Here is a 15,963-nt window from a genome sequence, read left to right as displayed (position 1 = left end):
AGTGGCCCTAAGCCCTCCCGCGTGGCCGGCAGCCCCATCCATGGCTGGGGAGCAGGTGCTGGGGTCCTGTCTCCACTTACTGTGAGCACGCTGTCTTCCCTCCCTGTGGCCGCTCCTTTTCAATATAAGAGGTCGCCGGGCATAAAACAAGAGCAGGTGTCGCCCACGTGGCCCAGAGCCTGCTGCGGTCAGCACCTGGTGATGGGGGCTCGCACACCCCCACATCTGCCCCTGGTCCCTGGCCTAGAGTCAGGGGACTTGTCCCGGGTCGAGGCTGCATCTCAGCTTGGCCACCCCCTGGCTGGGTTCTCCCCTTCCCCGAAGCCCTGATCTGATGGCACACTCCAGACACTGTTCCTGGGAAGGCTTCCTTTCTTTGGGCCCTGTCACCCCCCGACTGCCCCACCACCACCGTCCCACTCGGCCAGGTTTGCTTTGCAGTGAGAACATTTCTTCAGCAGCCACCGTGTTCAGCGGCAGCCTCAGGCCCACAAAGGCCCCTTTGACAAGGCAGCCACGAGAAGGGGGAGGCAGGCCTGGCCGCAGCCACTCCCCTAATGGGACCCAGGCCTACAGGAAATCCACCTGGGCTGCCACTGCTGCCTCAGGAAGAAGGGGCCCCACCCAGGCCCACTGCCACCACCCACTGCCCGCCATGACCCACGGCCCGCCTCCTCCCTCCCTGTGCCAGAGCCCTCAGCAGCCGCTAATTGAATCCAGAGCCTCGCGTGGCTGGGCCTGACTCGGCGCTGACATCAACACCCGCGCCGCGGGGCCTGCTCCCTGGGTCTGGCTTGGCTGACTCTGTCCCACCAGGGGTGAGGCTGAGTGCTGGGGGCTGGGGCCATGACCTGTGGGACAGTGGCATGGGGTCTGCAGGAGGCTCACTCCAGCATGTTCTGGGTGCCCCTGCAGCAGCAGCCCAGTGGGCCCCCTCCCCTCCCCTCCTTCCCACTGAGGGTAACAGGAAAAGGTGCTGTGTGTCCATCACTGTCCCCAAGCTCCCTGCACCCAGTCCAGGCCACAGCTGCACTCAGCATCCCTGCCCCCACCTCAGCATGCAGCCTTCCTGGAAAATGCTTCCACTTCTAGGGTTTCCGGAAAGCCTGGGCACATCCCTAATGCAGGGGCTGAGGGGGCATCCCAAGGCCACCAATCCTGGCACCATCTGCAAGCCAGCCTGGGCCCTTTGTTCCTGTCTCCCAGCTTGTCCTGCCAGCTGGGGCTCAGCTCCTTTCTCCCCACCCATGGGGTCCCTGCCTTTGATGATTCACACTTCCTCTCCCAACAAAGCCCTCACTGCAACGGGAGCAGGAGGCAGGGAGCAGGATTTCCCTGCTGCACCCATGCTGGGCAGTGGGGTGGCATGGGGCTTGGGCCATGCAAACCTGGCTCTCCCGACACTGTAGGGAAGGTCCTGGAGCCTGTCTGGTCCCGGGACCATCCATGAGGCCTGGAATGAGAGAGCCCAGGGTCCTGTCCTTAGAGGAAGGCAGGCAGTGAACTGCCCATCAGACCAACCCAGGAGGGCCTCACCGGGCCCCACATCTGCCACAGGCCTCTCCCAGCCGCACGTGGGCCAGAGCTCCTGCTGGCAGAAGACGGGGCCTGGGGATGGTGAGGCTTCCTGACCCGTCCTTGTTCGAGGCCAGAGGCAGCCCTGCCCCACCTGGGCCCAGCCTCACCTTATTCAAGCCTAGGGTGGATGGCATCCAGATCAGGACACCTGGGAGGGCTGCCCAAGCCCAGGGGATGCTGACTGAGGGCCCCAGCTCCCCATAGCAAGGGCTGCTCCTCGATCTCCCTCCATCCAGCCCTTCTACCCTGGGGCTGAGCCCAAGAAACACACTTCATTTCATCTTTTATTTTCTTACAAAAGGCCTTCATATCATCGTTTGTCTTACAAAAACCAAAGTCCTTATCTCTGAGTTTGAAAAACATCTTCCCAGAATAAATGGGAAAGGATCTCTTATAAATATATGTATTTTTTTTTAAAAAGCAGAACATGTTTCTAAAGCATCTTCCTTTCCAGTTTCTTTTGTTCCTTCGCTTCCTGGGGCCAAAGCTAGAGTCACACAGCCCCGTCGCCCACCTGCTCTCCCTCTGCTCTTTCTGGGAGCTTCCTTCACTGACCCCCAGGGTCTGCTTGGAGTGGGAGAGCCCAGCAGGGCCCAGGCATGCGTTACCAGCACATGGCAGGGCCGGCGTGCCGAGGGACTGCACGTTGCAGAGGGCAGGGCGGACGCCGTCCTCATAGGCACTCGGTTCTGGGGACATTAGGGCTCATCAGCTGGGCCACGGCATCTCACAGATGAGGAGACAAGGTCCAGAGGGGACAGGACCCAGCTGTGGTCACACAGCCCTGTCTGCACACGTCCCCGAGGTTGGGACTGAGAACTTACGTGTTGTGGCAGCAGGAGGGGGCTGGCCGTCTCACTGGCTGAGAGCCTGGCCCCGGCTGCCCTGTCTCTCCCTGGCTTAAATGTAGGGCTTTGCGTGGAGGGGTGACTGGAGGCCAGGCCCTGGGAAGCCCATGAGTGGCACCTCACACTCAGACCCGCTGGGCAGGGCCTCTCCACCGCCCTCTGTTGCCTTTGGGCCTGGCTCCAAGGGGGCCTTCACCCCCTCCAGTTCCAGGGGCCCAGCCCCTGGCCCCACCTGCCCTTTGTCCTGAGCCACTGCTGCCACGGCCCGCCCCCGCCGCACACAGTAGGCTGTCCCCACCGCAGCCAGCGCGGCCAGGAACACTGCGGCCAGGGCGGGCGCAATGAGGAGTGGCAGGTTGCCCTCGCGGGCCTGGGTGACTGGGGCGTGGTTGGAGTGGACGGCTGGGGGTGTGCGGGCCTCCCCGCAGGCCTCATCACCCTCCGGCACCCGCCCGGGCCCCAAAGGCATGACACAGATGGAGTAGGTGGCATTGGGCCGCAGCTGGGTGACCGTGTACTCAGTGAGCGAGGCGGGCAGCCGCAGCGTCACCAGACGCTTATCAGGGCCCGATAGGTTGCGGTAGGTGAGGCGGAGGCTCCTGAGCTGCACAGAGCTCCCCTGGAGGTAGCGCTGCAGCCCCACACGCAGGGAGGTGGGGCTCACCGGCTCGATGCCCAGGGTCAGGGGCCGTGGTGGCCTCGGCGTGGCTGGTGTAGGGCTGGGCTGTGTCCCCTGCCCCATCTGGCTCTCACAGTACAGGCCCGTGAAGCCCTCAGGGCACAAGCATGCCAGGTGGTGCCGTGCTTCCAGGTGGCATGTGCCCCCATTGAGGCAGGTGGACGGTGGGCAGTCCTGGGGCTGGGGGACAGGCCCTATAGTAGGTGGGGCAGTGGAGGGCAGGCTGGGGGCCTCAGTGGCCGGCTCTGTGGGGCTAAGCCAGGTAGGAGCCAAGCTAGAAGACAACAGTGTAGGCTCCCGCACCATGGGCCTCGTGGTGGGCACTGCGGCCGTGGTAGTGGTGGCTGGGCAGCCAAAGTCGGCGTAGTCAAGCTCCAGGAGCAGTCGGCCAGCATTCTTGGGCGGGAAGTGGCAGCGCGTCTCTTCAGGGCTGGCCAGTGTGACGTGGCTCTCGCGCACCCAGGGGCCAAACCAGCTCAGGGGGCACACGCAGTTGAAGGGGTTGCGGGCAGCTGCCAGCAGCCGCAGGCGGGGGAAGAGGCCCGAGAGGTCGCTAGGCAGGGCCTGCAGGCTTAGGTTGCTCAGGTCCAGCTCCTGCAGGGCAGCCAGGCCGGCCAGGTCCTCGGGCCGCAGCTGGGCGATGCGGGTGTTGCCGGCTAGCCGCAGGCGCGTCAGGCCCCGGAGGCCTCGGATCACAGGTGGCACTCGCTCCAGCTGGTTGTCAGACACATCCAGGTCATGGAGGTTGCGCAAGCGGCTGAAGAGCCCCTCGTCCAGCTGCTGCAGCCCCAGACCGGCCAGCCGCAGCGCCTCCACGTTGGCAGTGTCCAGGATGCCGGGCTCCAGGGCCAGGAGGCTGTTGTGGCTGAGGTCCAGCAGCAGCAGGCGGGGCAGGCGCAGCGGGGGCAGTGCCCTCAGCTCGTTGTCCTGCAGCTTGAGCTCCAGGAGGCGGTCGAGCGTGTCGAAGGCACCAGGTTGGATGTGGCGGATGCGGTTCTTGCCCAGGTAGAGGCGCTCGAGGCGCCGCAGGCCATGGAAAGTCTCATTGGTGATTTCATGCAGCCTGTTGGCTGTCAGGTCCAAGTTGCTGAGGTTGGCGAGTGGCTGGAAGACCCCGCTGGGCAGGCTGGCAATCTGGTTCTGTGACAGGTCCAGGAGCTGCAGGCTCGGCAGGCCGGCAAAGCTGCCTGTGTCGAGCGTGGTGATGCCGTTCTCAAAGACGTACAGCCCCACCGTGTTGGGTGGCACGTCTCGGGGCACCGTGGTCCCCTGGCGGGCAGTGCAGAAGACTGTCTGTGGCTGGCTGCACTGGCAGCCGGATGGGCAGCCCTGCACCCCGGGCCTCAGGGCCAGGAGCAGGAGCAGGGGCAGTAGCAGAGGGACCCTGGAGCACATCTTCTGTCCCTGGGAGCAAAGAGGAGGCAGAGACAGAAGACCGTGAGTGAGAGGCCTAGAGGGCAGCCACGCCAGGAAGGGACAGAGGGAATTCACTGCTCCTGCCCCTAAATGCAAGAGAACCCAATAGTTATGAGTCAGGTCGTCAGTGCCCCTGAACCAGGTTCTGTCCCAGCCCCGTCACTTCCTCACTGTGTGACCTTGTTGTTACATTCAGTGCACATAGAGGTCATCATGGGGCCTGACGTCCACTGAATGTGCAGTGACCATGCACCACTTCCTCCTGAACCTCAGACCCTCCTGCCTCTGCCTAGGTAGGTTCCCCCATCCCCTGCCTCAGAGGTGGACAGGGAAAGAGAGAATCGAGAATCATGGGACTTGGAGCGGCAGCTCCTCCCTACAGGGTCTGGAAGAGGGGGCAGGCAGGCAGCTGGGTGGGTGTGTAAGCAGAGAAGCTGGCTGCCCTGGACCCCGGCTCCTGCTGCCACGCTTCGTGTCCCGCCCTCCTTGGAGGAGGGACTGTAGCGGGAAGACTTCACATGGAAACTATGGGATCCGTGTTTTTCCACTTGGGCAGTCAGACCTGCTTAGGCTGGGGGCTGTGGGCCGCCAGGAAGTGGCCCGCGGGAAGGTTCCTGGAGGAGGGGCAGAGGTCACAGGCATTGGTACGTGTCCCCTGTGAGGGAGGGAGGCGGGGAGCTGAGGCTGGTGACACAGCTGGAGCTGGGGGCCACAGGGCTCAGGTGGGGACACTGGCTACATGGCAGCCCCAGGGGCAGTGCCAGGCCTGGGAAAACTCTGCAGAGTCATTCATCTACTGTTTCTATTTTTTTGAGATGGAGTTTCGCTCTGTCGCCCAGGCTGGAGTGCAGTGGCGTCATCTCAGCTCACTGCAACCTCCGCCTCCCAGGTTCAAGTAATTCTCATGCCTCAGCCTCCCATGTAGCTGGGACTACAGGTGCCAGCCACCAAGCTCGGCTAATTTTTGTATTTTTTTTAGTAGTGACGGAGTTTCGCCATGTTGGTCAGGCTGGTCTCAAACTCCCGACCTCAGGTATCTGCCCACCTCAGCCTCCAAAAGTGCTGAGATTACAGGCGTGAGCCACCGCCCCCAGCTTCATCTACTGTTTCTTGGGGTCTGCCCTGGGCTGGGCACCAAGAAAGATGAGCAGCAGCCATCCCCTCGGCAGTGGTGGTGCAACTCCTTCCCACATGCCAGCTAAGTGGGAAGGACTAAGGAACACTAAGTGTTTACCATCACCTCAGGTAGCCCCCCAGCAGCCACATCAGGGCAGACAGAAGAAAGCAGGGCTCATGGAGGTGCAGGGACTCGCTGCCATTGCAGTGCCAGCAAGTCCGAGCCAGAGCTCAGGTGTGCAACAGCTGCCTGTGACGGGTGCATGCCCTCCAGATGCCCTGGGGGCGGGGGCTCCCACCAGCCACTCCAGGCTCCAGATCTTAGCTGCACTGCCCAAGTCAGGCAGGTCTGTGGCTGGCCCCCATCACCTAGACTCCTGGGGAGACCACTGGGGCTGTCCCCAGGAGCAGCCCTCCCCACCTTGGCACCCCTGGAGTCCATGAGCCTCATACGGGGTGCCAGCCCATCCCCAGGAAGCATCCTGCCCAGTGGTGCCTACAGCTCACACAAGAGCCCTTTGTGCTGGAGCCTGGGCTTCCCCTTGCCCCACACGGACCATGCAGGTAGTCCAGGGAACATGACCCCCACCCAGCCTGCACTCCACCCCACGGCCCCAGGCAGGGGGAACCCATCCATGGGGCTCCCTCTCCCCCAGGTACGTGGGTTTCTGGAATGTAAGAAGGAGGAGCAGGTGGTCCCAGGACAGATTAGACAAATCACTGGTGAGGTGGCCACTGAGGTCTGTAGGTAGCTCGAGGTAAAGGAAGGAGCCCTTGTCCCAGGGTTTGGCCCACGCAGGCCCTGCCCACCTGTAGTATCGCACTGTCAGAGTGTCTCCCCTAGAAGCCACCGACCCTGAGCCCCTAGTCAGTTAGCGACAACAAGCGCCCTTCAGAGGCCAACAGGCTAAGCCTCCCCGACCTAGCAGTGTGCCCCTTGCTGTCGTGTGCCCCCTCACCTCCCTAAGGTGAGACCCGGCCTGCCTTTGCCATAGGTGTCTCCAGGCCCGCTTAGCTCACCTCTGCCGAGTGAACAGCCCAGGAGGGCCTGGCACTGAGCACTGGAAGAAGTTAGCACCCTGAACCCCGGGCACGTGTCCCTGGCCAGCCAGTACCACCCCAGGGGGGCTCGTGTCTGATGACCTAAGGCCCTGGGGCCACACCCCCAGCCTTCTCCTCCCTTGTGGGACCCGCTCCACCCTCACTGACTCAGAGGACGGCGGGTGCGGTCTGGCCTCCAGATGTGGGCTGTGAGTGACCCCCACCCACCCCATGTCCATGTGGGGGGTGAGGCCACCTCTGCCTGAATTAGTCCTCCCAGTGGGGCCAGGCCAGGGTCACGAAGGGTGCAGCCAGGTTCCAGGGTGGGAAGGGACCCTCCACGTGGCCAGCCTGGCCACCACTGTGGCCTCAGCTCCCCTTGGGCCTCATTTAAGGTCACAGTCAAAAGCTCTCACTCCAGACAGGCGGCCCTGGGCTCAGAGGTGTCCATGCTGCGAGGCCACAGACAGTGACTTTGCTCTCACACCTCGGTTTCTTCATCTGAGTATCTGGGACACTTCAGGGCTGCAGTGGGGGCTGCATGTGGAGTCCTCAGCCCTGCGAGGCCAGGTGTGCAGGCCAGCTCTTAGGGGTACATACTGGGAGGTGCTCTTCTCCCTGCACTGTTGGGTCTTTAATCAGCAAGGTTGTGAAGGGGGAGGGGATGCTGTGGGTCCATCTGGCCACAGGGTGGCTTTCTGGCTGACAGGTTGTGAGCTGTGGAGTGTGCGTCCTTGTCAGCAGGACAGGGGTCTGGGTCAGGACTGTGGGCTGGGGTCCTGGGCTGACCACCCAGCAGGTAGCAGCCAGCCTGCTTCCCAGCCCCGTAAAACGTGCAGTGAGCTTTTGCCTGAGCCCCAATTATACCCCCACAGCAAAGGGAGGAGGGAGGAGGCAGCGCTGGAGCTTTGGAAAACCCCAGAGTTTGTAAGCTACAGGCTGGCAGCTCTGAGGGCGCCGCCAGGGGCTCCTGGCACTGAGGAACCCATCAGCCAGCCCCGAGAGGAACCCAGTGGGGGAAGGCTGACCGTGGAGGGGACGGTGGCGGGGTGGCAGGGGACAGAGGCCAGAGTTCCTTTCTCAACTGTGGGCCTCAGTTTCTCACCTCTGGAGTTGGTGCAAGCAGCCCTGCCCCCTCACCCTCTGGAGTTGTCATTTTCTGTTGTCCTGTTTGTTTTCAAATGCGGAAGTTCTTTTAACAAGTTCTGGGAGCTGTCCCGCCCGCCTGGGGTCTGGGCGTGTGCTTGGTGTGGGCGCTGGGCTGGGGGCTGTCTACAGGTCACACTGTGTTTGCCGCCGCCCACCCGCCCTCCCACCAGTGATCTCAGGACCTGAGCTTTGATATTTGATCCACTAGTCAGGCAGGGAGGTGAGACCTTTTCCTCTGCCCAGTGCAGGTGGTGTTCCGGAGGCAGCCCTGGGATTCGGGGATGTTGGGGGGTGGGAAGATGACAGCGAGGGTCTGGGGTGTCCCTCCTCCACCCAAGTTCCTCAGCCTTGCTGAGTGCTGCTGCCGGCCTTGCCCCCTCCTTGGCACGGTAGCTGGCATAGGGCGATAGGGTCCACAGCCCAGCCACGGCCCCCACGTCAGCCCCCATCGTGCAGTGGGGACTGCTCGTGGCGCCTGTGTCTGGGGTGACTTGGTTTGTGCTCGGGGCACATGCTAAGTGGTCGGTAAACATTCACTGCAGAGGGCGTTACTCATAAACGCAGAACCCTGCCTGCCCCCCGGGCGCGGGTACTACTAAGGGAGAGGGTTTCAGGCCAGCTTTATACAGATCGGACGTCCCCACACCAAGGCTGCCCTTCACCCTGGGGCCTGGGGTCGGGGGTGGGGTATCTCCGGTTCTGGAAGGGGGCATGTGGTGGGTGATCTGTCCTTTGGCAGTCCCCTTCAGCACAGGACTTCAGGGAGGGGCCCTATGAGTAAGGAGGACAAGGCACTTGTATCTCATCTCCCAGGGGGACACCCACCCCCTGGGGTACACCACACACGCCCAGGGTCAGGCGGGGACGGGCGAGGGGATAGCATGGCTGGGGTGGGACCCAGGCATCTGGCAAGCACATCAGCCCCTGGTGAGCTCATCTTAGTGATCCTGGGGCAGGCGGTGTGCCTGCTGAGTAGGGGACAGGCTTGGACAGACAGACAGACAGTCTGAGGCCAGCACGCCCCTCGTGTGCCGGATGCTTCAGAGTGGGTGCAGGACAGGCGCTGCAGGTCTGACCCTGAGACTCCGGGCCCCCGCTTCCCATGCTGGCCCGCCGAGGCTCTGTGTGGCCGGCAAGGCCTGGCAGCAGCCCAGCCCCGGGAGTCTGCCAACCCCCCCAGGCAGGCGGGACTGTGCCGGCGGCCAGGACGGCTGGCTCCAGTTTCGCTGACGTGTCCGAGGAGGCTCAGGGCCCGGCTGGGTCCGCCCCGTCTCCCCTTCCTTGGGACACAGCAGTCCCAAGGGCAGGGCAAAGAGGTCAGGGGTCTTGGGCCCTCACAGAAAGGGCAGAGAGGGCTGGGCCTCGAGTTCCTCAGGGACTGCGGCAGGTAGGCCCTCCCTATAGGCACGGGGACCCCTGGCTGGTGATTGAGCGGGGGTCCACACCGGTGTCAGCCTCTTACTCCATCCACCACCCCAAGCTGGCGCTCTTCATTCCACAGATAATGCCACAGCCAGGAGCTCGGTCAGGCACTCAGCACGCTTTGTGACCTCACCCAAGCACGCTCCCCTCTCTGGGCTAACATCTCCCACCTGTGACGCCAGGGCTTTGCCCCGGGGCTGCACATCAGAATCAACCAGGAAGCTTTCGAAAAACCTCCATGCTGGGGCCCCACCCCCAGGCCAATTAAACAAGAATTTCTGCCGGGCATGGTGGCTCATGCCTGTAATGCCAGCACTTTGGGAGGCCGAGGTGGGAGGATCACGAGGTCAGCAGAGGGAGACCATCCTGGCTAACGTGGTGAAACCCTGTCTCTACTAAAAATACAAAAAAATTAGCCGGGCGTGGTGGCAGGCGCCTGTAGTCCCAGCTACTTGGGAGGCGGAGCTTGCAGTGAGCCAAGATTGCGCCACTGCACTCCCGCCTGGGGGACAGAGCGAGACTACGTCTCAAAAAAAAAAAAAAAGAGGCCAGGCGCGGTGGCTCAAGCCTGTAATCCCAGCACTTTGGGAGGCCGAGACGGGCGGATCACGAGGTCAGGAGATCAAGACCATCCTGGCTAACACGGTGAAACCCCTTCTCTACTAAAAAAATACAAAAAACTAGCCGGGCGAGGTGGCGGGCGCCTGTAGTCCCAGCTACTCGGGAGGCTGAGGCAGGAGAATGGCGTGAACCCGGGAGGCGGAGCTTGCAGTGAGCCGAGATCCGGCCACTGCACTCCAGCCTAGGCGACAGAGCAAGACTCCGTCTCAAAAAAAAAAAAGAATTTTTAGGGGTGAGACCCAGGCAGAGCTGTATTTTGGAGAAGCTCCTTGAGCGAGTCCTCTGCACAGCCAGGGTTCAGAACACCAGGGCAGAGGATAGCAAAGGAGACTGTCAGGATGTCAGCTTGTCTTCCTGTGCAGGGAGGGGCTCTGGATCCCGGAGCAGGTGTGGACCAGCTGGCAGGGCTGGGAGAGGAGCAGGCACAGGGCCTTCCCTCCTCCCTCTACCCAGGAGGCTGGCCTGGCCCCAGGTGGGTGCCTTCAGTGGCACCATGGGTGACTTGGCAGCTGCCAGACCTGTTAGCCCAGGGCAGGGAGACCAGTGACTAAGGCCAGGCCCCAGCTCAAGTGAGTCCCTGGGGCAGTGGGACGTGCCATCTCAGTCACAAGAGGTGCAACCTGTCAGGGAGGACACCTGTGGCCCTGAGAGCTGTGTGGTGTCTGCAGCCCAACTAGAAATGGGCCAGTCCAGATGCCACTGTCGGCACGCGGCAGGTGTGATGCCACCAGGGCTGGGCCTCAACACGGGGCCTCCTCACTGCCCGGTCCCCACCCAGGGGCAAGCACCCATCTAGTAAGGCCCTAACCTGCAATTCACCCTGAACTTGCCAGAAGAACACCTTAGTTACCAAGGAAGGCCGTCAGCCCTAAGCTTCCTGGGCCTGGGGATCTGAGAAGGAAGTGGCCCTGGAAGGGGTCTTGCCTTTCTCAAGTTCCCCATGCTGAACCCCCCCAGTCACCCAGGGTTCTTGGCCAACCCGTGGCAGAAATGGCGCCCCTGGGGTCTGTGAGCTGATCAGTCAGCAGGCGGGATGGACTAAGAGAGGCAGAACAGGACCTGGCCACTGAACCACAACCCAGCCCCCGCATTGCTCTCAATGCCCAGCCGGGCTCGGGGCCCAGGGCCAGCAGGGGCCCCAGCGGCCGCCCCAGCCCCTTCCCGGTGCAGGCTGGCTCCCTCCTCCCTCCTTAATTAAATCTCTCAGGCAGCCCCTGAGGAATGTCAGAGCCTTATTGCATTCCCCACGAGGAGTCTGGTGGGGGCCGTCCCCAACCTTGGAGAATAATTGGCCCCTGGCCCGCCCCCAACCCCCCCAAAAACCGAGGTGGCCCGAGGGAGCCTCCTCCAGCCTCCTCACACCCAGGGAGGCTGGAATGAGGAAAAGCGGGGGAGGCCGGCGGCCCAGCGCGGAGGGAAAGCGATCCGGCTGACTCTGGAATGTGGAAACCGATAAAAGGAAGGAGGCTGAGGCCCTGCCCCTCCTGGTGCAAGCAGGCTCCCCCAAACACCCCCGCCCACCCCCAAATACACAGCCCTGCTGCAGTCACGCGCACACAGACACGCCCACACTAGACACACACCCACTGGGCAGTGCTCCTGCAGACACACACACACACACACACACACACACACGTGCACCCTCCCCCTGCTCCAAGAACTCACGCAAATTCCACAGCAGTGAGGGGAGCTGGTTTTCTTGGCAGCACAGAGCCTTGGGCTCCCCAGCTCAGGGAGGGGACTCTAAGGGCAGCTGATGGGGGGTCCAGGAGAGGTCACTAACAGAGTTAGGTGGCCTTGCTGCCCTCCCGTGAGCTCAGGGCTATCCAGTGGTCAGGGATGGCTCTGTGGGCAGCCTCCCCTCTGCACACCTCTGTTCCACTGGCAGGACTGGCTGTCTGGGCTGCTGAGGTGGGAGCTCCCTCTGGGGCTCAGCAGGGCCCTGCCTTCTTGTTCCCAGAGGCTGCCCAGTGTAGTGTTAAGATCCACTTATAAGTCCAGGCAAGGACTTAATTCTCTTTACTTGGGACTTATCCCAGCTCCCCCGGGGCTGTCGGTGGGGGTGACAGTAATGGGAGCTAGGAGTCACGGACCCATCTCCTGCCTAGGGCATCTCCCTTGCCATCTCCCTGGCCCCTGGGCTGCCTGCCAGAGGGGCCTTCCTTGGTTAAGCACAGGTCTGGGCAGTGTCTGAGAGGCTCCTTATGCTGAATCCCCTTCTCCCATTCCCAGAATATGGAGAGAGGTGCCATGGATGGCAAATGCCCTGGGACCCCAGCCCGCAGCCCCACCTCCATCTCCATCTGACCCTCCGGACCCACAGGTATCAGGACAGCTGTTCCAATGCGCAGGAGACGGGGGTGGGACAGGCAGTGCCCGGCCCCCAGGCTGGCATGCGTGTGCGCATCCTCCCTCCCCAGGCCCAGGGGAGGCTAGATAATGGTCTGGAGGGGATCCAGCTGGGCTGCTCATCACCAGAGCCTCTTCCTGCCTCTGACACTCTGTTTACAGAAGCTCCAGGCCAACTCCCCTGGGAGAAGAGAGTAAACTCAGGGGACTGCTCCCCATCCCCCACCTGCCTGCCCCAGCTCTGTTGGGTTTTTGTCAATAGCTGGGCCCATCCTGGACTTTGCTGCCCACTGGACTGGCCCTAATGGACCCTGCTTGGAAGGTCCCAGCCCGGTCACCCCTCTATGCCCCAAACACCCAAAGTACAGTCTAGTGTGAAGGGACCTTGGAGATTTTATCCAGTCCCCAGCCCTGGAAGCTCTCAGCCCAGGGAAGGGGGCTCTAGGTCCCGCTGCCTCTCTTCAGAGCCTCACCTGTCCTTGGTGCAAAAGGCAGGCAGGAGGACACCTAGACCCCCAGGACCTCTTCCTTCCACCCTGCACACTCCACCCCTGGGCCACAGCAGGAGAGGCGGTCAGTGACCCTGGTGTGGCAATCGTTAACGAACGGGGGAGAGGCAGAATGGCTGGCACCAATCGGCTGGCCTGCCAGTGTCCACAGGGGACCTCGGCAGTCCTCAGGCCCCAGCACTGCCAGCCCAGGGACACAAAGGACTAGGCTGGCTCCAGGCCACTGGGTTTGCAGCCCAGGCAAAGCCCCTTCCCTGGCAGAGGCAGAGACCCGGCACCCTGCAACCCGGAGCACTAAGGGCCCTGGCCAGTACAGGTCCATCCCCCACCTGGAGGGATGGGCATCAGACGCCCACCAGCCACCCCCCGCCCCTCCCTAGGGCTGCATATCTGTAGCCCCCAGCTGTGCTTTGAGTGACAAGGGTCCAGAGGACCCCAGGCAGCCCTTCTGCACAGCAGCACCTACTGCCGGACCCCAGGAGGGAAAAGTAACCCAAGCCTACGCCTTGGCTATCCCCCCTCAAAGGGGTCTGAATCATAAAACTGGTCATGCCGGAGGGCCCAGCCGTGGGAGAAGGAAGCATGGGAGGGGGTGTTTATTTTGTCTGCTTGCAGCCTCTCGGGCTCACCGCACACTCAGGCGCGCACCCTGGCCGGCCGCGGGGCTGTCGGTGCCCCAGGACGGCGGGGAAAGGAGCGCACAGGGCCTGCCCGCCGGGCGGCCCGGGTGACCGTGCGGGGTTGGGACCGCGGTCCCGAGAGTGCGTGTGTGCGCGCGGCGGCGGTCCTAGCGCGTGAACCGCGCGTGTGCACAGCCTGGCCCTGGCGCCCCCGTCCCCGCCCGCAGCCCCCCAGCCCGGCAGAAACTCACCGGGAGGCGGCGGCGGCGCAGGGAGCCGGGCGGGGCAGGCCGCGGCCTCAGTCTTTCCCGGCCGGTCGGGCCCGACGGGGTCCTGGGTCCCGAGGCAACCGCGTTCGAGTCCGCCTCCACCCGCCCCGGGCTCGGGCTCCGGAGTCGGCTCGGGGGAGGCCAGTCGCGCCTTAAGAGCCCGGGGGAGCGGGCCCGCCGCGGCAGGGGGCGGGGCCTCTCCCCATTGGCCGGGGCGGAGCCGCATGGAGACACGCCCCTTCCCCACCGAGGGGCTCGTGGGCTGGCTTGGCCTGGCCCTCACTCTGCGGCCTCCGGACCTGGGCCGGGAGACCTTGTCTGTCGTGGGTTTGCCGGATGACACTGGGCAGGTTCCTGCTTTTTGTGTAAAAAGCGAGAGACTGTTTAGGAATCCTAAGAGTCACAGGCCAGATGCCTATGAGGCGCCAGGCAGGTGACAACTACCAGAAGTCCACGCCAGGGCCTCTGCGGCCCTGGAAAGACGGGATGGTGGGAGTGGGTCTGGTAAGGACTGAATCCTCATGACCAGCCCGGGCCAGCTAGAGCTTTGGATTTTTGAAGAGAAACTGGAAATCCAGATTTTTAGGTGAAATCTCTCAATGTGTTATTGTTGGTAGCTAATCCCAATTTCAAAAAACTCCTGGCAGCCCACACAAAGCCCTTTCAAGAGCCTCCTAAGTACAAACTCCAATGCCAAATCTGAGCTCAGGGTCCTCTTAGCCACGGCAGCCTTCAGAGTTGTGAGCAGCCCTGGACTCCTTTCCCCACCATATTATGAGAGGAAGGGACTGTGTCAGGGAGGGCAGTGGTGGTCTGCCCACGGCCCCACAGTTACTGGCAGCTTCAAGCCTGAGATGTGAAGGCATAGAGGTGGTCACCGTCGGTGGGTGGGACGTGGGCTGCAGTTGACAGTGGCCCTTGATGGGGCAGGAGGGGCGGGTGCCAGGGGCTGGACTAGTCCAGAAAAATCCCCTGCCTTGGAGGATTCCAGGAAAACACTCTGCCCTCCTCCCCCTCCGCGTTTGTGGTCAGTCATGCTTCAGAGCCTTTGGGGGCCCAGCTCAGCTCCTGACTTCCGGAGAGCCTTGGGACACCCACACCGCCTCCAGCCCGGCCTGTGGCCAAGGCCCTTGGCTGGGCTAGCTCTAGTCTTTGGGGGGCCTGAAGGCTTATCCCTGGGAGGCTGGGCCACAGCAGCTGGAGGGTTTCGTAGTCTCTGGAGGACTCAGTTATCTCTAGAAGGCAGGATGGCCTCTGTGTCTAGCCATCAAGGGCTAAGCAGGGTCTGGCCGGGACAGTCACCTTCTGGACCTCCCCTCCACAGGGCGCTCTCTCCACAGGGTGCCTTTCCAGGGCTGGCGGGGCTCCACACCCCATACGTTTCTCAGTCTACATGGATTAGGGCATGGCTTGCGGACCTCTGTTCCTGGGTTGGGGCTGGCCCTTGGGTGCGTTTAGTGCTGCCTTTATGGGAGTTTTTACAACTTTGAAGGCACTGCTAACATTGAAAAATCAGGTGGTTTCATATTAAAATGGGGCTTCCCAGCTTGCATTGAACAGGAACTCTCAGCGGTGGCTGAGTGGCAGTTGCTCCCTCTGCCAAAACATAGGCTCATGGGTCACCCCAGTCCCCACCACTCCTTGCTGCCTCCTGCCAAGCTGTCCACTCACTTGAGTTTCCTGCCCAGCCCCAGAACCATCTCAGCTTCCAATCAGTGCTGTGCAGCCTCTTGTCGAACTGTTTCCCTGCTTCTTCCCTTGGCCCTGTGTCCTCTGAAGCCCTCAGAAGCATCCACAGATGCCCAGGGTCAGGGGTGAAGAGGGCTCCAAGAGCCTCCAACCTGACTTTCCTCAAGGAACGGGACCTCCTGATGGCCTTGAAGCTTCTCGCCTCTGTGGCCGGTTCTTGCAGATGGAGAGACCCTATCTGCCTAGTGTTCACCCCCTGCCCCAATCCTGTGCCCTGGTCTTACACAGGTCCCCACTTACCCAGAGGCTCAAGGGAAGCTTTTAGGAGTCCCCTCTCAGTTTATCCAACATTGCCTTGTATGGCTTCAAGGTGCCACCGCCTTTAGAACCTGGTTACCAGCAGCCTGCACACAGCGGGAGAGCTAGGGAGTGTGGGGATGGGAGTGAGGGTGGGGTCGAAGGATCCTAACTCTCCCACCTGGGTGATAGGGACAGATCCAGGGGACCCAGCCTGCTTTGAACTGGCACAATGGCGGAATGTTTCGGTTGGTGGGAAGGGGCCTGAGGGGGAGGGATGGGCTGGAGGGGAGGACAGAGGAGGAGCCTTGCAGCTGCTCTTTGTAGCAAGCACACCGTGGTGCTTCCCCTCTGTGCTAA

General features: G+C 62.4%; 2 protein-coding genes across 6 annotated transcripts in view; one reads left to right on the top strand and one right to left on the bottom strand.

The window, feature by feature from the left end:
* Positions 1–15,963, top strand: part of CORO7 (coronin 7) — a 65,508-nt gene that overhangs the window by 34,025 nt on the left and 15,520 nt on the right. The window contains exon 10 of one of the 4 annotated variants that reach the window (XM_074028746.1): positions 12,103–12,193. The exons of the other annotated variants lie outside the window; for them this stretch is intronic. Coding sequence (XP_073884847.1) covers positions 12,132–12,193 — 62 coding nt within the window. The 5' untranslated portion in view covers positions 12,103–12,131. The remainder of the gene's footprint in view (positions 1–12,102; positions 12,194–15,963) is intronic. 4 annotated transcript variants of the gene reach the window in all.
* Positions 1,850–13,745, bottom strand: VASN (vasorin). 2 transcript variants are annotated; one of them, XM_015442422.3, is made up of 2 exons: positions 13,600–13,745; positions 1,850–4,607 (listed from the first exon to the last, which is right to left on the bottom strand). In XM_015442422.3, the coding sequence occupies exon 2, from the start codon at positions 4,498–4,500 to the stop codon at positions 2,479–2,481; it is 2,022 nt and encodes a 673-aa protein (XP_015297908.3). In that variant the 5' UTR covers positions 4,501–4,607; positions 13,600–13,745; the 3' UTR covers positions 1,850–2,478. The 2 variants fall into 2 exon arrangements, with proteins under 2 accessions (XP_015297908.3, XP_005591168.3); XM_005591111.4 differs by having other exon boundaries at positions 1,850–4,509.

Source organism: Macaca fascicularis, chromosome 20 (assembly GCF_037993035.2).
Source record: "Macaca fascicularis isolate 582-1 chromosome 20, T2T-MFA8v1.1".
Lineage (NCBI taxonomy): Eukaryota > Metazoa > Chordata > Mammalia > Primates > Cercopithecidae > Macaca > Macaca fascicularis.
The sequence above is the reverse complement of the archived record's forward strand: the minus strand, read 5'-3'. Positions and strand labels throughout refer to the sequence as shown.